The sequence below is a fragment of the Pholis gunnellus genome, assembly GCF_910591455.1.
Source record: "Pholis gunnellus genome assembly, chromosome: 19".
NCBI classification, from domain to species: Eukaryota; Metazoa; Chordata; class Actinopteri; order Perciformes; family Pholidae; genus Pholis; species Pholis gunnellus.
The window spans coordinates 4,103,136-4,124,706 of NC_136546.1; the positions used below are offsets into that span (position 1 = coordinate 4,103,136).

Sequence of the window (21,571 nt, forward strand, 5' to 3'; positions counted from 1 at the left end):
ATCTATGTACGAGCATCCCATGCAGGACTGATGCATTATGGGTGTGTGTAACAATCCATGAACTCGACTCCAAAACACAGCGAGTATAGCTATCGGAAGACAAAGCATTAATGAGTCGATGAGGACCACCGGAGGCTTGTGTGTGTGTGCGTGTGATGACAGCATGTGAGTGATTGCCTCCCGCGGGTCAGCACACACTGCCCCAGAAATCCCACAATCCTCTCTGTCTTGTTGTCTGAGTTTTGCTATGTGGCTGGAGGGAGGCAAGGAGGAGGATAAGTCCTGATGCCTCTGCGCCTTCAGCAGTTCTGCATTCTTCTGTAATCAGTGAGGCAACATCGGGTCATCTATAACAGCAAGATCGTTTGGAACTTCACCAAGAGAAGATGGATGTAATGTGTTGTATGGTGACCCTGACGGAGGAGAGGCATTTGTCTTCTTTATTCTACCAGTGTCGCTTTGAGTTTCCACCACTCTGGCATGCTATTTTCAAAACGTTTTCATTCACTAAATGCTACAGTAATAAACTTCAATAAAAGTGGCCCCGAAGTCTTCCGTCACACGACGTGATGATGATGGTGACCCTTCCGTGGTCGATGTTTCACAGTAGAGGTGAACCAAGAAAGGGTGACGCTGTGCTCATCGTGCTGCCGGAAAACTTTTATTTCTGCTACATCTGTGCAGGAAGAGTTGAGTTTCACTGAGTGGAATTATTTTATGAGTGAGAACCAGGCGGCAACCTCCGGGTCTGAAAAGTGAAGCCAATGCGGAAGTGCCCTAAACGTGCATTCTCTCTACTGTCCACCAGGGGGCGACTCCTCTGGTTGTATAGAAGTCTATGAGAAAATGACTCTACTTCTCTCTTGATTTATTACCTCAGTAAACATTGTAAACATGAGTTTATGGTCTCAATCTCTAGTTTCAAGTCTTCTTCAATACAGCATGATGTTCATTTAGTAAATGATGGTCCATTTAGAGTCAAACAGACCATAAAGCAGGGGATGCTTTAGGGCGGGGCTACCTTGTGATTGACAGGTCTCTGTCACTACCAGAGACATATGCAGCATTTCTACGTCACTTGCCCGCAGTCCAAATATGGTCACTTCCAGACTCAAGGCTTTAAAACAGTCCACAAACCAATGTGTGACGTCACGGTGACTACGTCCACTTGTTATATACAGTCTATGGTGAAAACGGTATTTCTGGGTATGACATTACTGTTGTTGCTATTTACATTAGAAATAAATATGGAGGAAGTGGACTGAAATTGCAGCAGATCAGAACACAGGGCGATATGATAATCTATACGTCTCATTACTCTGACTACTGGAATGTTGTTGTTATCCTGAAGTCATGACGCACAACTAACAAAAACGACAAACACTGGTCGGAGTGTGGCCTCGTCAAATGATTGCCTTTGGACATCTACATAAAGGAACGTGTTAGCGGTCCACACTCTTGAGCTTCAGGCTGGTTTTCAGTTTGCGCGGCGCCGCCATCATGAGATCTGTTTGTTTTTATTCGCCGCCACCTACAATAAGCATCTAGAGTTACACCATCTCACTTCCTTCTCACGTTCACCGGCTGTTTGTTTTAACGCTCAGTCCTTCAACAAACCCAGGACGCTGAGAATCCCTTCCCGCCTGCCACAGAGGCGTTGTAATAACCCCGGAAATTGACACTAGATCATTCTGTGCTGGTGTTAAAATAAATGTATTCCACTGTCAGATTGGTTCCAGGTTTTAGTGCTGGAAGAGCTGTTCATTGGCCAAAGCAGTATGATGCTCGGGAGAACATTTTTGAGGGCGGGTCTCGGTATAATTGAATCTCTCAGTTTGTAAACGGGGCCCCGTGTGATATGCGCTGGACCACGGGGGTTCCCTGTAGGGGAAATGTGTCGGATTCAGTCTCTCATTAGTTTGGACATGAGATGACACAGCGATTATGGGAGTAAACCACATTACACTATCTTTCAGCTGTATCAGATGAGAAGCGTTTCTACATCATCCGCTTCACGGCGCCCAAAAAACCCGATTATGATGCAGATTAAGATCCTTCCGTTGAAAATGCTTTTCACAGTGTGTGTGTGTGTGTGTGTGTGTGTGTGTGTGTGTGTGTGTGTGTGTGTGTGTGTGTAAGATGCAGAAGATGCAGAAGATGAAGAGGAGATTCTGTTGATGTTCGGAGACCCACGTCTCCGTCCCAATAACTCAGAGAGGAGTAGCTTGAGGCGTTATCTGCTTGGCAACGTGCCCAGGACGCTGAACCCCCCCTGATGCTAGCTTCAGAGGCCCTTAAACACAGAGCGAGGGCCTCATAAAGTGACTCCACGTTCAGGCAAACGTGACCTTTTGCCACGTAATGCCCCCAGTGTTGGCACTTTGTGTTTCACAAGCTTTTTAGAGGAACAATATCAAGTTTGTTGTGAATCTTTTTCCTCGGCCTCTGAGCTCGGCAGCATGGCGGACGGAGGTAGCGTCATGGCTGAGCGATGGAGGGTGGATGGAGCGTGACTGCCATATTTTGACTGTTTTTACATGTGTGCAACTGAGTCACAGATCTCAAGTCAGCCCTGAAACACACTGTCACATTTCCACAAGGCTATTTCCTGTCAGTTTAAGCTCTCCAGACTTCAGAAACGCATGAATACAGGACTCAACAGCATGTTGTTCTTTGTTGTTCTTTGGACACAGCTTTACTTATAAAATGCTTTACTTTTTAAAGTTGTCACATCACTCGTTACCAATCTAAAGGATGTTTCCTCTTTTCCCTTTCCCCATCTCGCTCATGGCGGACACCTCCAGGTGGTGATAAACTGTGCCATTCCCAAGGGGCTGAAGTACAACCAGGCCACGCAGACCTTCCACCAGTGGCGTGACGCCCGGCAGGTCTACGGCCTCAACTTCGGCAGCAAGGAGGACGCCAACGTGTTTGCCAGTGCCATGATGCACGCCCTGGAGGTGCTCAACTCGCAGGACACAGGTAGGGCGGCTTTGTTCGGGTCGGACACAAGGGTTCCAAAAGGGGTTCTTCCTGAGGGGTTCTTCCCTTTTCTTAAAGGAAGGGTTTTACAAGAGTTCCTTGTAAAACCAAGGGTTTTATCAAGAACACTTTTCATCTAAAATCACTCTGCAAACACCTGAGCAGGTTCTTGATGAAACACATGGAATTGAAAAGAGTTCTCCGTCGAACTTCCTGGGTGGGTTCTAGATGGAACACTTGGATTGGACAGGGTTCTCAGTAAAATTGCCTGCTTCGGTTCTAGATGGAGTAGGAAGGAGTTCTCGGTCAAAACCACCAGAGTGGGTTCTAGTTTGCACCCTTAGAAGGTGGAAAGGTTCTCGGTAGAGCCTCCAGTTTCACAGATGGTTCAGGAATAAACGTTTTGGCAGTTTTTGTAACTGTTCAAGGTCCTACCAGGAACCAAAATGGGTTCTCCCATGGGGACAAGCCAAAGAACCCAATGTGGTTCTAGTGAGCACCTTCATTTCTAAGAAGGTAGTGAGTAGAGAGGCAGAGAGATCCAGGCATGATGATGTTGCTGGCTTGTGGTATGAACCTTAACCAATAGGTACAATGACGCCCCACTGCAGTGTTCCACCTCCATGATGAAGTACCGTTAGATACTAAGTGTACTGCCAGTTGATGAACATGAAGCAGGGTTAGCGCTCTGACTTAGACTCCGAAGTGAAGACTAATCTTCAGCTCCCATGATCGAGGACTTCATTTATAATAACACTAAGAAGAGGCAGAGATGTAATGTGGAGCCTCATGTGATCTGAGTATGACCTGCCGTACCCCACACCCTCTCCTCTCCTTTCCTCTCCTCTCCGCTCCTCTCCTTTTCAGTTTCCTCTTCTCCTCTCCTCTTTCCTTTTCAGTTTCCTCTATTTTTCTCTTCTCTTTTCTCTCCTTTCTGTTTCCTCTCATTTTCTCTGTTCTCCTCTCCTCTTTGGTTTCCTTCACTCCCTTCTCTTCTCCTCCCTTCTCTTCTCCTCCCTTCTCTTCTCCTCTCCTCTCTTATCTAACCTTCTCTCCTGTTCCTCTCCTCCTTATTGTATCATCTTCTCTTCTCCCCCTAAGCCCCCCCCCCCCCCCCCCCCCTAATTATCCTGATAGTGATGCGCCTCATTATGCTAATGGAGCCGCGAGGAGTGTGTGGTACGTTTGTGTGTGTGTGAGACATTCAAAAGACAATATGAAGACTGACCGTATGAAAGCACAATGTGGCTCACTGACTGATGATACAGTCATGGGTTCTCTTCTTTTTCCCCACCACGTTTAGGTATTTATTTAATAAAGAAAATCACACTTCTGATGCTGAAACCTTTTTTTATTTTTATCACAATCTCTTTGCTGGTTCTAATCATGTTGTTCAGTTCCAAGATCCGTACATAGTTTATTCACTCTTTCTCCTGAACTCAGCAGTCGCGTCACGTTTAACAGCTCTTCAGTGCGTCCATCAGGAAGAGAAGGATGAGTCCCAGGCTTTCATGCTGCTTTAATACGGTTTTAATGACAAAGTGAGGCACTGTGAATCCTTGATTGTATAGAAGTCTATGAGAAAATGACTCTACTTCTCTCTTGATTTACTACCTCAGTAAACATTGTAAACATGAGTTTATGGTCTCAATCTCTAGTTTCAAGTCTTCTTCAATACAGCATGATGTTCATTTAGTAGATGATGGTCCATTTAGAGTCAAACAGACCATAAAGCAGGGGATGCTTTAGGGGCGTGTGGTCTAGAGTGATCCGATCACAGGTGGACGGCTCCAAGTACGTCGGTTCACATTACAATGCGTCTCCCCATGAGTCCAGACTGACCTGTGATCTGATCTCACTTCCTCGCTCCACATTCAAATAGACACATCCATGTGCCCGACACCGGGGCCTCAGAGAGCCGGGGATGAGAGCAGGTGAGCAAGAGTCAGATCTGTACAGAGCACCAGAGCAGAAGCACTGAACTCTTGAAACATTGTCAGACGTCGTGGAGCGCGTGCTTCCTCTGAAACGCAGAGGACGCCGGTCCAGTAGGCGGTCCTTGGATTAGAAACAAATAGATGTGTGTACTATTCCTCTGTAGCAGTGTGTAAAGATAACTGTCCCTGTTGTCACATGTGTTTAATGGCTGCTGTGGTTCCTATGGAGTGAGACTGGAATGCATACTGTAGTATTTGTTAGTCCTGCTCAGCCTCTGGCTCTCTCCTCCACTCCCCTTACTTCCTCTCTGCCCTCCTTTGCTGCACAGCGTGCTCTGCTTACAGAAGCCGTGAGGAAGGCGACAGGTCTCCCCATGTTCACCCCACTGTTTCTGCTACTGTATTTCTGTCCCGACAGCTGCTCTCTGCAGGCGCCTGCTGCTGTAAGTCGCGGCCCTCTGTGGGACCCGACCTCCCTCCGCCATCACTCACTCCCGCCACGATGCAGTGGAAGGTTTAACGCCCCGGCCGCCTGGCCCGATGCCAACGTCCTTACCCGATGACATTAGCGTGTCCCACGTAAGGAATATTCGGAAAGAAAAAGACGCCGTCTGTTTTTAGGTTCTCCCGTTTGCACATACATTCAGCAGCTATCAGAGCTTTTGCTTCAGAGTAGCAGTTATTATTAGAGACCTGGTCCAGGCAGCTGTTCACACCCCACAGGACCAGTTCCAATCATCGATGCAGGCGTAAATCGTTGGGCCACAGGTCAGCAGACAGAGAGGACGGTTAATAAGACAAACGGCTCCGTAATGCCAGACAGTCTAGACGTTTCTGCAGCTCCTTCGCCTTTATGGGGCCGAGTTCTGTTGAGCTGGGGTCCAGTCCTTCACTCCTTCTTGACCCTGAGAAGCACTAAGGCCTGGAAGAAAGGAGTGAGGAGACGAGGTATCGATCTGAGTCACATCTCTGTCCTCTGAACGACACTTTTATGGCGACGTGGTGTTTCGTTATGAGCACCGTTCTTTCCTCCCCTCCACATAGAGAGGAGTATCTCTTCAGTTGCAGATTGTTACCGTGGTAGTTAACAAACCTTTTTAAATTTCTTTATCATAACGTCAAAATGTTGTTAAAGGTCGACTCCATCTGCGTCCTTTTTTATGTCTCAGAAGGAAAACAACTATAAAGCATTGACGTAAGTTAGCAAAGTGAGCTAATCGCTGTGGCTAATGACAACGATAGCGCTGAGTTACTGTAGCTGACTGTGGAGTTATGTATATTTAGAAACCAACGGCGGGCCACTCGGGGAAAATAGCATTTTGACACTAAAACACACAAACCCTCGACCTAAATGTGATTTATATTCATAAAGAACGTCACTGGGAAGCTACAGAATGATGTAAACGTGTGTGTGTGTGTGTGTGTGTGTGCTCATCTGAGGCATGAAGGAATGTGTGAGTGAGCTATTGAACAAAGCACAGAATAGTTTCCGTCTTAGCGAAGCCAGTGGATGTGGTGACTGGAAAGTGTGTATACTCGTGTGTGTGTGTGTGTGTGTGTGTGTGTGTGTGTGTGTGTGTGTGTGTGTGTGTGTGTGTGTGTGTGTGTGCACTCCTAGAATCATGACACACACTCCCAGGACTTTTTGTCTGTATACAGTATGTGTACACACACACTGGTTTGATCAGCTGGCCTCACATCAGTGAAACCAGCTTTACTGCGTCGCTGTGTGTCGAGTCAGAAGGAACCCCCCCCCCCCCCCCCACGGTGTTACCAAACGGCAAGCTCCCACACAGCGGAGTCCAGATCCAGTCTTACACACACACACTGTGTTTGTGCGTGTTTCTCTTTTCTCCTAAAAAGGCTAAAGTAGAGCGGGGGGGGGGGTGTGGGGGGTCACAGGCCACTGGGCGTCCGTCTGTGTTGTGGTCTGGCCCATAAATCCTCTCCCAGCAGGTCCGTTTTTTGTTTTTTGTGTATAAATGTGATTCTCTTAAAGGAGACGAGTTCAGCATGAACCGGATTAAACAACGTGATGTTTTGATGAACAGTCGACAATTTCTTAAGTTTGCAATGATACAAAACGGAGAAATCAACGAATCAGAGAATATTTGGGTATCTTTTGATGATCAATTCATTTCCTGTTCAGTGTGTTGAATTGTGTGCGAAAGTGGTGAAGAGGACCCAGGACTTTCTGTCCCATCGGTCTCCTCTCATGGGTTTTGTGATGAGCTGGCAGAAAGATTGGGCTCTTATTGGAGCTGAATTATAATCAGATGAGAATGAATAAAGAACATGATTCCAAAGTGAGACACCAACCAGTGACACCTTAAGAAAGGACGTCTGAAAACTGAACTGAATCAAGTTACTACCAGGAATCTCTCATCCTGTGTTGAGTTTGTCCACAATCTTCTCCCTGACGGTCTCGTTTCCTTATGTAGGTCAAACAGAGGAATCCGTATTAAACCGAGACCGTTTCATAACCAGTCAAAAGTTCCTCACAGTAACTTTAAGTATACTAACTTTAGTGTTTTGGGCTAAAGAAACGAAGCTTTGAAGATGCCAATAATTAAGAAGATGGCAGTATTTAAAGCAGACTGGAGCCCGTGGTGTGTTCTCGTGTCTGCAGCAGCTCGTCTCCACAGAGACCCGTGAGAGAAGTCTCCATTTATTTTCTGTCTTCACGGGCCTGGCAACAGGACGGGTCTGAAACCTGAGAGAGGGGGAGACGCACAGAGGGACACTTCATCGAAACAGCCCGGGGCCAGGACCAGTTTGTTTTTGCAGGTCAGGTAGGGGCGGGCGGGGGGGGGGGGGGGGGGGGGGCATGGTGTAAACACCCCCCCGACAGTGCACCACATCAGGCCGGCATGTGTTTTCGCTCATCAGATCGTGACGACGCGTGATCCCCCCCACCACACACCCACCTGCCCCACTTTTCATTTTCTTGATGAGCTCATGGTCTCTGGCAGCGGACCCCCCCACCCCCCTCCCCACCCCCCCGGCTTGGCAAAGTGGAGACTAAAACACTGCAACACAGCTGGACAACAGCAGAGAGAGACTGAGTACGAGACAGATGCTGTGAGTTAAAGGACGGAGCGACGGAACAGGAAAGTTGTGTTCAACGGGACAGAGCGAGTGGAAAAGTCAGAGACAGAGAACAAGGAAAGTTCAGAGGTCGCCATCTTTGTGTACATGTTCTGACTGCTGCTGCTGCTGGAGGCTTTGGTAAACCCAGGACCCCTTCAAGGCCCCGTCACCGAGGTATCCGCAGACATGCCCGCTGCATGGAGAGTTCACCGGTTCCCCCGGGATCAGCAGAAGGTCAGCCGGGCTCAGATCACCCTCCGGAGTGAGTAGGACGGGACCGTGTGCGGAACGCCGAGTCAATGAACAAGTGATTTGCTTCTTAACGATACCGTACCTAACCATGAGTCAGCATGCTGAACTATTGAGGTTGTGTTGTTTGCCTTGGTGTGTTTGATGGAGGTTTGCCTGGTTTATTCGGACTAGTGAACGCATGCTATCGTATCCTGATGGTCCAATTTTAGACGTCACTTCGCTTTCCAAGATCGGGATCGTAAAGGGTCTGACAGAGGAGGTGGTCCTGAGCCTGGAGCTCTGCAGATAGACCACCCCCCACCTATCTTATCCACTGAAAGGGTTTAGGTGCATTTACTGATACCCAATCCTTGTTCTATCGGATCATGACTACTGGCTGTTAGTCGTTGTAGAACACTGAGACACAATTCTAAGCATTCTAGCCTAAAGAACGTTCATGCACATCATCGCTTATAGCTAAGAGGTTGTGAGTTACCTCTCACTATGACGTTTACAGATTAAAAGTAGTACAAATAAAGAGTTTACCGTGAAGTATCGGATCCTTACCCAAGCAGGAGAGAAAGGGGAGAACGAGTTCATCCCTCAGTGTCCTGCAGTTCAATCAGATACACCACATGAATGTATTCCACTGCTGCTGTCTGTACCAGTAATTAAGTGTGTGAAATATCCATGAGGTAGGGGTGTGTGTGTGTGTGTGTGTGTGTGTTGAAACGTTTAACCGTTCTGTCCCATAAGGCTTCAGCCGGAAGCGAGGCCTCTCGCGGAGCCTTCCCCGGATTGCTAAAGGAGCCATGCTGTGATTTCATTGGTTGAGCTGCGCTCTAGTTGTCATGTAGCAACAGTGTGGGAAGGCTGGAATATGGGGGGGGGGGGGGGGGGGTGACCACAGTTGCCATGGTCTCCTGATCTTTGGCAGGGAAGTTTAACTTTAATTGTCTTTGTGGTAGTTGATAGTGTTGCTTTCTCTGGCGAGCCATTGAGCGCAGTTATGAGTATCCAAAATGCTAAAAATGGCATAAACATAAGCCAGAGTGCTTTTGGAATTCTCATGAATAAACATGAAGGAATCAAAAAAAACTTTGAAAACTTCTCCCGCGTCTTTCGTTGCAGTCGGTCTGGTGTTGTGACCTCATTGACAACTGCAGATCCTCTTCCTGTTCAAAAGCCAGAAGTATAATGACACAACTGATTAGTGTAAGTAGCATTAGCATTAGCATCACACAACTAGATCTGGGATATGAATGCATTACAAACGTACTCATAATCTGTTGTAATCCATTCATAGCGCTGCATAATTAGAGTTCTAAGAACTAAATATTCATGATGCCTTATGAGATTACTCGTAACCCGTGATAAAGCATGTTGTAATGACTTCTAACCCAGACCCATCGTACAGTCATGCTCCTCACTCGCTGACATTTCTTTTTGTGTGTAATATACTTCTCATAGTTTGAATACATTATAATGCTTTTAAAATGCAGAAGATCACTGTTATAATGCATTTTAATGTGATTGTACAACAAATATTAAACGTATGAAAGACCAGCACACAAAACGTTGTTATTTTACGTAAAGCAAACAATGACCACTGAAGTGACTCATCACATTCCAATGCATTATAATAATATAATAATGTATAACTAATATGGGTATTATAATGCACTATGATCCTTGCCAGAAGAAAATGTCAGAGTGACCAGCAATCACATATTATGACACTCAACCTTATTAGTCGTTATACAATTCTTTTTATAATTTATTGTTGTAAAGCTTTATGAAGAATATAAATAACCACTGCTATAAGCAGATCATAAGGCATTATACGTCTATTCATTATAGAACGTGTTACCCAGCAGACAGTGAGTGTAAGAATGCTCTTGTCCGTGTAATAACGTCTTGTTCCTCGTTTACACAGACACTGATTCATCTGCATCGAACCAACACCGAGCGCTTTGAGAGAGAAGAGAAAAAGATTACCGAGCCGATCGTCTGACGCGTCTCCTCCTCATACACAGCACGTTAAAACATAACCCAGAGGCAGCTATCAAGAAGACCAAATAGAACAAAAATGTAAAAAAGGTTACAAAAGAAACAAGAAAACAATTTAATAGTGTGTTTCAGGGAAACGTAACCATAATAGCAAGTAACCGACACTGAAACATGACCAAATCCCAGCCCATAAAACTCCAGAGAACTCCCACCAAAAACCAACATTCCGACATGCATGTCATGCCACCGACCATAACTGCGTATGTGCTGAGCTCTCTAGAAGGCAACACAAACAAAGACACACTATGCTTCCAGCGCTGATGATGAATCACACAGCAGCATCTCAACTCAAAAATGAGCTCCCTTTTTCACAACTGATGGAGCGTTTCCTCCGGGCCGATGGCAGACTCCGGTTTCACCAAAACAACTGATGTTGCAGATTTGTACGCCGGCTTTTCTCCCTCATTTCTCCCCCCCCCCCATCACGCTCTCCCCTCTTTTAGTCTTCCGTGTTTGTTTACTACGAGGAACGCGTGTAGAGAGACGGATGGTGGGAATCTGTCGGCTGTGGTGCGCTCCGCTCCAGAAAGGATTGGATCCCTGTTTCCCGTGTGAGTCATGCGGTCATGTATAATTCATGGCAGTATTGGTTTTTGTCTGCTCACGGGGTGGAAGGTAACGGCTGCTCATCCCAGCCAGCCTCAAGAGTCCAGCGGTGAGGAGGAATATATGACTCCTATAAAATATGATTTATTAAATGACATTGCTTTATGAAATACCGGAGTGTTGATTAAATCCTGAACTACAAGAAGAATCTATGCATCCTCTTGCTTTAAAACACTGCGAACATTAACATTAGTTCCATTCAAGACATGCATGTCGAAGATGCAAGCTTCTTTTTTCTTCTGATAAAAAACCCTCGTGGTCCTGCTTCTCCACACGACCCTCGTGGTCCTGCTCTCCACTCCCTGCAGTCTTTCCTTATTGAGGCTTTTATGACAGCGGCTACTTTCCTCAACGTCGGACAGTTATTATAGACCCAACTGACTCTAAGTGAGACGATCCAAATCAGGATTTATGCTTTTTGTTGTTGTTGATTATTTACAATGGAGTATATTCTCCATCCCTGCTCAAGGGGAGACACTACAGGTGAGGGTCAAAGAAATCTAGCCAATAGATCTCTCCACCATTACTTCCATTAAGACAATTTGTTTGAATATGCAAAGGATATTATTACATATTTAGATACATTCTCAGAACGCAGATCCAAACATTGGTTGAAGGCAGATTCATTTTTTTTTACATATTACAGTTAAAGGTTTTTACAGAGGTCTCTTTATATCACTTTAAATCAGAAAAGAGAGTTTTCTCCATGTTTTTAGTAATAACATGTTGTATATGAACATATATGACTAAAGCCCTTGATAAAAACCTTCAGACTAGATTGTGTGTATGTAAGCGCTACTGAAGTGGATATTTCTGGATTTTAAAAGATATGATTTGTAAAATGCATGTTGCAGACATTACAGGTGAACAGGGTAAATATGTACGGAAATATATCACCAGCTGATGTCTGACATTAAGACAATAATCTTTTGTATTACAAGTTGTTTGCAAAAGACTTGCGTCTCGTCTGAGCACGCCACATTCTCCCAGCAATCCACAGGCCTCTCCAAATGTTCTGTATTAAACGAGCCTTCTCTCCAGTGATGGAGTCCTCTGACGGTCCTTGTGCGTGGAGACGGCGGCGGTGGAGTGCATTGCGTCTCGTTATGTCCGTGACGACGGTAACTGCCGATTCCAGGGATGATTCCACCGGAGCTCTTTTTAAGTGGCTCTTGGGCTTCTCTTCTGACGAACTTTACGACTTGCCTGGTTGTTCGTGGTCTGCTCACGGTGGAGTGAATTCAAAATAATGATCTAAATGGGGCGTATTGCGACATTCAGGAGATGAGAAACCCGTCAGCCATTGCTACGTTGCTCAACAATGTTGTTTTTCAAGGCCCTGGGAGAGCTCTTCTCCTCCACCCATCTTGAGACGTTTCTCGTTTTATAGCTCGGTGACGAATGATTTGTTTCCGTGCATTCTGAGGCGGATTAAAAGAGTGGAGGTAATAACCTACTAAAGCACACTAGCCCAGCTGATTCTAAGGAGCACAGGTGTTAGTGGAATCAGCTGGTTCACTGGTTTTTCTTACATTTTTCCTTTCCTGTGTCATTCCACTCTATTGGAGCAGGCTGGTCTCCTCCAGCATTCGTAGCTCTACCTACGAAAAATAATGTAACGCATAGATGTCCCACGAAAGTATTATCATAAGTTATCCACGACATCATGCACGAGGAAGTATAAAGACCTCAAAAGCCCACACAGGGCTAAGAGTAACCAAGCATTTCACAATCTTTTCCTAGATCTGACCAAGTCATTTCCTGTGAAGACGGAAGTTTATTTTGAAAAGACGCTATTCAATGTAACACGGAGAAATTGACACGTTTTGCTGGATTTTCGTAGGAAAACACAAAAGGTGAGGTGCTAGTCAGTCGTATGAGGATACGGAGATTGGAATGTTAGGATTTCTTTATCTTTGCAGTTAATACCAATGTCTGGTTTGAACTCCATGTAAAACATAGAGAAATGTGAAACAGCAACTTTGAGTCATTGTTTCTCTTGAAAAACAACTTCAACAGCAATCTGTTATGAAAATAGTTGCAGGTCAAGGACTTACCCCCCCCCCCCCCCCCCCCCCCCCCCCAACACCCCAGTGTTTACCTTAACCCCTCAAAGCTGCCCAATAGGCCGGCCCACTTGTTGCCGGGCAGATGGGACACTATAATAAGTACGTGTTTCTATGTTGTGTCACCGCGACACACGATCCCTCAACACACGACGCCGGTCTCAGGATCGTCCCTGTCATGTCACTGAGATGTTCCAACAGTTGGATTCCGATGTCCAGCGGATGGCAGAGGTGTAGATGTCGGTACTCTGCTGCCCCTCTAGACATCCTGACTCCCCCCCCGAGCCCCAAAATATTCCCCCACCCCTCTCCACACACGCACTTGTAGGACACAGTGGAGGAGTCAAAAATAGACAGAGAAACAGATCAAGACAGAGGTCCTTCCATGACCTTTGATAAAACTCTTAAACAACCGCATTCAGTGTAAGAAATGAACCGAGAGGTTTGTCAGAAGTTCGCTCATTAACTCATGAATTGTTTAACAGGGTTCCCATGTGCCTCGCTTCTGCAGAATTTGTGGATATTAAAGATTTTTTTTCTTTTCTTGTTAATCAAAGTACAGCATCGTATTCATCAGTGTGCCTCGGGACGGTGGAGGTTTTCATTTTTTTAAAGGGGACTTGTCATGGAAAAGCTCACTTCTTCAGAGCTTGTGGACTTACATTTAGGTTGCTGGAGTGTCTGCAAGCTGTGAAACAAGACGACCCAGTCGGTTTGTTTGTGGGCTGCCTCCATCAGAAAACATGGGATTCCAACGAGCCAATCAGATGTGGCTCCCCTTCCTACGTCACAGACGGGCTCATTAGAATACACCGCCCACGGCTTGAGGACTACCTTTGCTACGGTGCGTTGTATTTTTTTCGCAAGCCAATCACAGCAGACTGGAATGGGCTCTTAAAGAGGCAGGCGCTAAAACGGGGCGTTTCAGTCTGAGGGTGAATACAGGTGTATTCAGACAGATGGTATTAGAAAAATAATGTGTTTTTTTGAACATCAAAGCATGTAAACATGTTCTAGTAGAAAGCTAAAGTACAAGTATGAACCTGAAAATGAGCATGACGTGCCCCCTTTAAAAGAAATAACTTTACAAGATGACACTTAAGGGCAGAGCGTAAAAAAACTTTGTCCTTGAATCACAGTAATCACTAGACATTGAAAGTCATTAAGAAGTCCTTGAATTTAATAGCAGAGAGTGTGTATGCAAGCTTTGACGTGTCTTCATGCTGTATTAACAGTGAGGTGGTTTTAAAGTAATGAAGTCAGCATAAGGCGAGCAGAGGTGAGGGTGGGGACAGAGGTGGGGAGATAACAATTGATTGGAGGCCAAATAGAGAACCCGAAGTAGGTCTGCAGTGTGCCAGGTAGTCCATTTACGTTGGCCATCTAGTGTAATGGTTATTGATGGAGCGCCCTAATCAGACCTCGAAGAACCATTTCACCTTCTCCGCCTGCTGGAAACGCCGACGTCGACAGGAAGCAGGAGAGGGAGACAGAGCGGCAAGAGAGCCTTTAGGACGGCGCGATCCCAAACTGGAGCTTTATCTCTCCGCACCTCGTTTTAATTCTGACCGCAGTGGACCACGTTCCCTAGTCTACAGTCGCAGCGTTGGGCTCTTGGATTTGGGTTGGATCGAGTATCTCAGAGTAGGAAAGGAACAAAAGAAAAGGAATACTTCACCCGCCAAAATGACCTTTCCAATTAATCACCCCGTATTATCTTGAATTCCTGAAGAGAACTTTGTTTTTCTCGACTGCCAGCATTATTTCTGACACTTCTAACACTATTAAGCATTGTTGTTTAGGCTGATACCGTAAGATCTGAGTGGTATGACCATGATTAATATTTGCATGAATACTAATTGGTCGCTTACTGTATAAGCGGAGTGTTGGTAAATACATCATGCCATTTTCTGCATGGTTTTCTGCGTTTTTAATGTCACCACAAATGTCAACTTTTCTACCGTGTGAGTGGAGGAGGTTTCAGGCAGTGTAGGAGGCTCTGAAGGAAGGTGTTTTTGGAGTTAGAAGGGGATTCTGCCTTGATAAATATAAGCACATCAACCAGAGCAACATATTCCTATGGAGCCGGAGTCAGCTCAGCCTGGCCTTTAGCCAATCACATGCTGTTGCTACAGATGCTCGGACGGTGACATCCTGAGCTAAATGTGATACCACGACATGAATAATGTGTCCACCTTGTCGTCTTGTGTTTTTAACCGGACGGCGTAAATAACCCCGGACACGTAGACGAGAGCCTCGCAGTCCGGTTGACTTTGAGTGAGCGTCCTTCGCGTCTTGCCTGGGATTGCAGAGGGAGAACGTCATTTAGCTCCGAGTGTGTAGAGTCACTGGCCTTCGCAGCCACACATGCTAAAAACACACACGCTCGTACACTGAGCTTCATACATCATTCATACCCCCCCCACCCCGTGTGCTTTTTAGTCCGTTTGTCTCTGACGGGATGACGGATGGACAGACTGAGCAAATGCTCATTCCGCACATAAACACCAACACCTTGACCTCCCTGACAGGCGTGACGGCGTCAGCTCATCACTTACACCAACATAGACGGGTGGCAGCTTTGATGACAGGAGGTTTGTCTAGGTGGACAAAGGACAATGACCCTGTCCTCTACTGTCCGTCCATATCCGTCATCCAGACAAACACTCTCTCGTCGCATATATGCGTGTGTGCGTGCTAATCTCTGATCTCCAGCTAAAAACAACCAAACAACAACTCGTGAAAACAGACATTCAAGTCTGTACAAATCAAAATGTATTTTTGCATTTAGCCTGCTGTTTATATTTGATCAGCTGAGCTGCTAACTATTTTCACAGCGACCATCAAACTCTGAGCCACAGTGGGGAAGGAGAGGAAGCCCTCCTCCCCCTAATTGTGTAAGCAGTACAGTGTTTTTATTCATCGACTTCTTCTCTGCTTTATAGTATGCACATGTATATTTAGAATATATGTGACGTTGCTGACATGCAGATGTGTTTAGCCTTTAGTAAAGTACGGAAGATGCGTAACAGAAATACGTTGAAGCAAGTCAACATTGACTTGGTGGCTTTCACACAGGACACAGACAGCGGTCTCCTGGGTGAAAGTCCCGTGTTTGTTTGACCCATGCACCACCCCAACCTCCCTCCACCGTCAGTGGCTCTGAGCGTCGAACAGTGACGTGGATGGGTTTGCTTTAGTTGAAAGTTCTCTTCGCAGACGTAACACTTGTGTGATCCATAACTTTCTGCGTGGGAGTTTTGGTGACCCCGCCCTTCTATGTTTATTGCTCCGTCCTGGGATCTGAATGAATAATAGAAATAAAAGATGGGAGTACCCTTCACTACATCCCTACATACACACACTGGTGATGATATCGAGGACAGCAGCGTTGTGTGTCCTTCTCTGTATCCAGCATATGAATAATAGATTGGATCCAGGAAGTACAAACTGGCCGACCGGCCCATCGGGTAGAGAGTCCCGCCACAGCCTCTCTTTCTCTCTCTCTCTCGTTCTCTCTCTCTCTCTCTCTCCCTCTCTTTTTCTCTGTTTCTGTCTCTTTTTCTGCCTGTTCTTTATGCGTGGCGTGCGTTTGTTTCTCCTCTTTCTGTATTTGTGTCCAGCTCTCGTTCTCCGTCTCAATCCCCAGCTCCAGTCTGTCACTCCCTCTCTGCCTCTCATGATGTTCATCTCTCCCTCCCACTCTCCATCCCTCCCTCTCTCCTCTCCCTTTGTTTCCATCACTTCTAACGTACTGGGGGCGAGCCGGCACAAAGAAGGACCACGGCAGACATTTTATTTTAGGCGTCATCTTTAAAGGCGCGCCCTCGGGATATTAAGACGTCACGTTACGGAGGATAAAGAACTACTACAGCAACAGAAGACGGCTCTATATTTATCATCTTTCTCTTGGAACTTAAATTCACAGCCGACACTCTTGAGCTTCGCCAACATCCAACATAGCGGATGACTCGGGGCTGAGGGCACAGGAAATTGAAAAGAAGAACCAACCTCCGAAAGCCCGAGCCATGGTTCTGTATGTGAGCTCCCAGGATTGTGGTGGGGGGGCCGGCAGCAGGGTGGTGGTTGCACTGAGGCCCGGCAACGGGTCAGACGGGGCCCCGCACGGACTGTGGTGCTACGTTTGCTGCCAGAGGAGGCCCACGCTGACACTGCCTTCATGTAGGTACAGGAGAGCAGGCTTCTGTAGTGGTGGTGTGTGTGTGTGTGTGTGTGTGTGTGTGTGTGTGTGTGTGTGTGTGTGTGTGTGTGTGTGTGTGTGTGTGTGTGTGTGTGTGTGTGTGTGTGTGTGTGTGTGTGTGTGTGTGTGTGTGTGTGTGTGTGTGTGTGTTTTGTTACATTTAGTTTTATTTCCTCCCCTTGTTTTGCATACGGAATATTCATACTGGCAGTGATGCAAATTTGCGACAGTTGCAACACTTGTGAAATGGAAGGTTCCAATATGACCAACTACCAGGATCCTATTTATCCAATTGACCCAGAGACAGTCTGTCTGAGCTAAACTGTTGTTGTATAGCCTGAACTGTCAGCTATCTGGTGAACAGTTACTCAGTGTATATGTCTCAGGCTTTTATTGTGAAAGGGAAGAACGAAAGGAGTGGACCTGGTCCTCTTCAAAGGAGTAATAAAGTTCTACTGTGTTCTTAGTTCTGACTACTTAGCCTCCGTGTTGAATTGTGTTTGAACATGTTTGTTCCTCACGACGCGATTGGTTGAAGCCGTTATTCGCAGTTTGAAAGCTCTGCCCTCGTTCCGTAAAAGAGTTGCGGCTCTTTTTTTCGCTGCGCAATATTCACGTTGTGTTTGAAAGTACTTATCACAAAAACAAAAGTTTGCAAAAATAAATTTATGTGCAAATCAATCAACAAATAAAAAATGAATGGGTGAATGAAGACATGTGGTGTTCAAGCCTTTGAGTGGTTGGAGGACTAGAAAAGCGACAAGTAAAAGTCCATTAACCATTTCACCTTTACTGATGTAGTGGAGCACAGCCCAGTTTCTCTTTGTTCTGTGCTTCCTGCCGTCTTTCCCAGCATCGTGTCAGACAGAGCTTTTGGATGCGGGCCAAGCCTAAGTGCTGTTCACTCGGGTCCCTGAATCAATTCACATCTTTTAAGACCCTCCGTTTGACGAGGGGGGAAAACGACTGAGAAGGCAACCTCGAGAGCCGGTGGGTCCAGTTGGCGTTGTGACGTTAACGTTTACAAATGCGAGATGCCACGAAATTTCAGTTCCACGTGTTCGTTAGATAATAAGACGTGCGGTAAAAAAAGAAAAGAAAAAGCTGGGTCTAATAGGAAAACGAGGGCTCAGGTGAATGGCGGGCCTTGTTGATCTGCTCTTTAGTCTCCAACCCGGCCCTGTTGGCTGCTGCCTGCGTTCTGTCATTTGCACGTAAGCTCTATTAGAGCAGACAGTAACACAATTACACCCACAGGCAGCGGAAGACGAGGGAGACGAGAGACCATGTCAGCAATTACACTCGCAGATATTGACTGCCCGTGGACGCGGCTTAATTCAATACTGTTTCAATTGAGCCCGTGCGCGAAGGAAAACCATCAAGACGGTAATGAGACGAGAGGATTTGGATAATCACGGAAGATTGAGAGCTGGATGTAGACGTGGTTAGCCCGCATTCCCCGGAGACACGGAACACCATTCTCTCTGTTTCATTACATGCCATTGTAAGAGATCCCAGAATGTTCTCTAGCAGAGGTCGGATTGGCTCACGGGCTTTGGATTTGGCCAAACTGCTGCTCACCTTTGATTTACTGGGTAGCTTTTTATGGGATAATGAGGCGTTCATTAAATGCTGAGCTTCAATAGTAGCCATTCTGTTGAGCTGCTAACACGCAGCTCACTTGCAGTCTTAGAGTTACATTACAGAGTGCAACTTACCCTCGCATAACGGTTCATTATGATATCTTACAGTTATTTTGTTATTTTTTTCATGCAAAAATGTCCCGTACAAATGTTCGAACAACATGAGCGGCAACAACTCTACCTGGTTAGGTTTAGGAACGCGTTTTGGATTGAAAGAACTACGAAAGCCACACCTACAGAAGTTACGTGGTCAACATTGACTTGACTGGTCTGACACGGGACACTAACAGCGGTCTCCTGGGTGAAAGTCTAATGCTTTTCGACCCACCCATCCAACGCAGACACACAACGTCAACTGTCCCAGCTCACGATTACATAGATTACATACAAATTGTTTGTGTGTTCAATAGAAAATAGGAAATAGCTACGTTATCTATGTTAGCTAGTAGTAAATAATAAGAAATAATAAGGAACGATAAAGAATCCCGAACCTGATCCAAAATGGAACCATCTACTCAAACCCAACCTTGTATGAGATAAATCCTCAAACTGGAGGACCTGGAAGGGATTTAAAAACAAATTGTGATTATAATAAATGTTTAGGATGACTTTGTGATTATTAAGTGAATGGTTTCAGCACTAGATGTTTCTGCATCTAAAACAAGATGAAACGGACAGAAGATGGGTTACGGTTAAACATGTGACAGATTTAGTCTATTTTTGTCAGAAACATCGAGCGTTGATTCTCGCCAAACTAATTGTGCAGACTGTTTCAAATATCAAGACTACGCTGACCAGTAACTCTGGTCATGCGTCAGAACTCACTCTTTATTAGCCACGTCCCACACAAGTCTCCTTTACTGTTCTCGGATGACTTGGCGTTCATGCTCGCAAATACGTGCACACGTTTGTTCGGTGATTTCAAGGTTCCAACTGGTCTTCTATGCGATTAGAAAATTCTGCATCGTGTCTCTGCTCTTCTGTGTCTTCTATGTTGTGCAATTTGCCGGCAGGATCCAAAGGTCTTAATGAAAAAAATAACAACAGCAACAGACAACTGTTGGAGTTGTTTTGACTCAGAAGTGGCAATCGCTGCTTCCTCCTCTTGTGGTAAAGTAGCTAATGCCAGCGCCAACGGCGGCGCTAAGTGGGGTCAGTGTTTGTGAGCGCGTTGGTATTCAGAATCGGTCGTCCGCCTGGCCCTACACCAGATTCTGCTCCTTTTATCTCCGTCCGTCTGTCTGTTCAGAGAGTTAACACTTGGTTGAATACTAATTCTGCTCAAATCTGGTCCTTTTTGTGCGTGTGTGTGTGCTACACAGAGGGAGAAGGAGCACCATGTTGGTCCATCTGGTCCTGCTCAGGTTTTGCAGAAAAGACGGCTCATTAGCATCAGTTGTCCCATCAGGCAAATGAAAAATAAATGTAACGCTTATTAGGGGCCCATATTCAGTAAAGATATGCGATCGGGAGGTCGGCATTACTGCTTCCTGGTCGCTGATCCCTAATAATACTACTCACTACATTATGAACAAAAAATCTGTTTAAATTGGCAAGAGGAGAAGTCACGTTAGCTGTTAGCTGTCAGCTGTCCTACTTGGAGCTAACGGAGCTCCAGCATAGCGATAAGTATGTATGTTGCTCACGTCTCTTCTTAGCACTATCCTGCTTATAACGGAGCTAAAAGTTAATGTGTCGAGGTTCTATATCATTTTCAAAATAAATTCCCAATGTAGGTTTTGTTAGTTACCTAGTTAGGTTTAGTGAAAGATTGTGGTTTAGGTTGAAATATAAGTTTGTTTTGTAAAATAACTTTGTTTGTTACGTAGCTGGTGTTAGTAAAGTACGGAAGTTACGCTACAAAAGGCCCATAAAATACGTCAATGTGGACTTGGTTTTACACGGAACACCAACAACGGTCTCCTGGGCGGGTAAAGTCCTGTGTTTGATTGAGTCAACCATCCACCCTAACCTCCTCCTTAAGTGGACTTTATCGCTCTTTAAACCTGGTGTGTTGCTCTGACAGTCTAATAATGACGTGGATGGGTTTACATTGGAGTTAGTTGAAAGACCGGTTCGTCTCATGCAGACTCTAAAGCAGGTTTAGGCAAATTCAGCGAGGTCCGGTTAGAGACAATTTCCTCATGCAAAGGTCCGGAACATCACAATAATGTCTAACTTGTGTTATGATTTAGTTTCATATATATTGAAGTAGCCTACAGTTGTATTAATGTCTGTATGTAGTCAACAACTGACTGTCATTTCAAATATAGAAAGTTAAATTGAATAATATCTCAACAATATTTATTGTCAGATTTCAAATTAAACTTGATGAATTATAAATAACACATACTCTAATAATAATTTGCCTTCTAGTGTTTTTTGACTGTAGATCTGTGTCTGTTTATGGAGGAGTTCAATGTCCGTCACAATGAGGATGTCAGCCAAATGTCTAACAGGAGCCGTCTGTGTGTGTGTCGCCCCCTACAGGCCCCACGTTGCCCAGACAGGGCCCCCAGGTTCAGAATGGCCCCACGCCAGAGGAGATGGAACTGCAGAGAAGGTAAGGACACTTGGACTGATAAAGACCCTAACATGTGAAACGACGGCAGGTTGTGAGGCACCATTGTTTCTTCCATATCTGTCCCTCCCTCTTCTTCCATGTCAGTGTCTCACACACACACACACACACACACACACACACACACACACACACACACACACACACACACACACACACACACA

The 21,571-nt window shown here is 45.6% G+C and overlaps 1 protein-coding gene across 5 annotated transcripts in view; it reads left to right on the plus strand.

The window, feature by feature from the left end:
• Positions 1-21,571, plus strand: part of enah (ENAH actin regulator) — a 107,227-nt gene that overhangs the window by 52,966 nt on the left and 32,690 nt on the right. For 4 of the 5 annotated variants that reach the window (XM_079180094.1, XM_079180093.1, XM_079180096.1 and 1 more), the window contains exons 3-4: positions 2,805-2,982; positions 21,317-21,389. In XM_079180094.1, the coding sequence (XP_079036220.1) occupies positions 2,805-2,982; positions 21,317-21,389 (251 nt within the window). Of the gene's footprint in view, positions 1-2,804; positions 2,983-8,188; positions 8,272-21,316; positions 21,390-21,571 lie in introns of those variants that run through there. The other variant, XM_079180095.1, reaches the window with a different exon arrangement.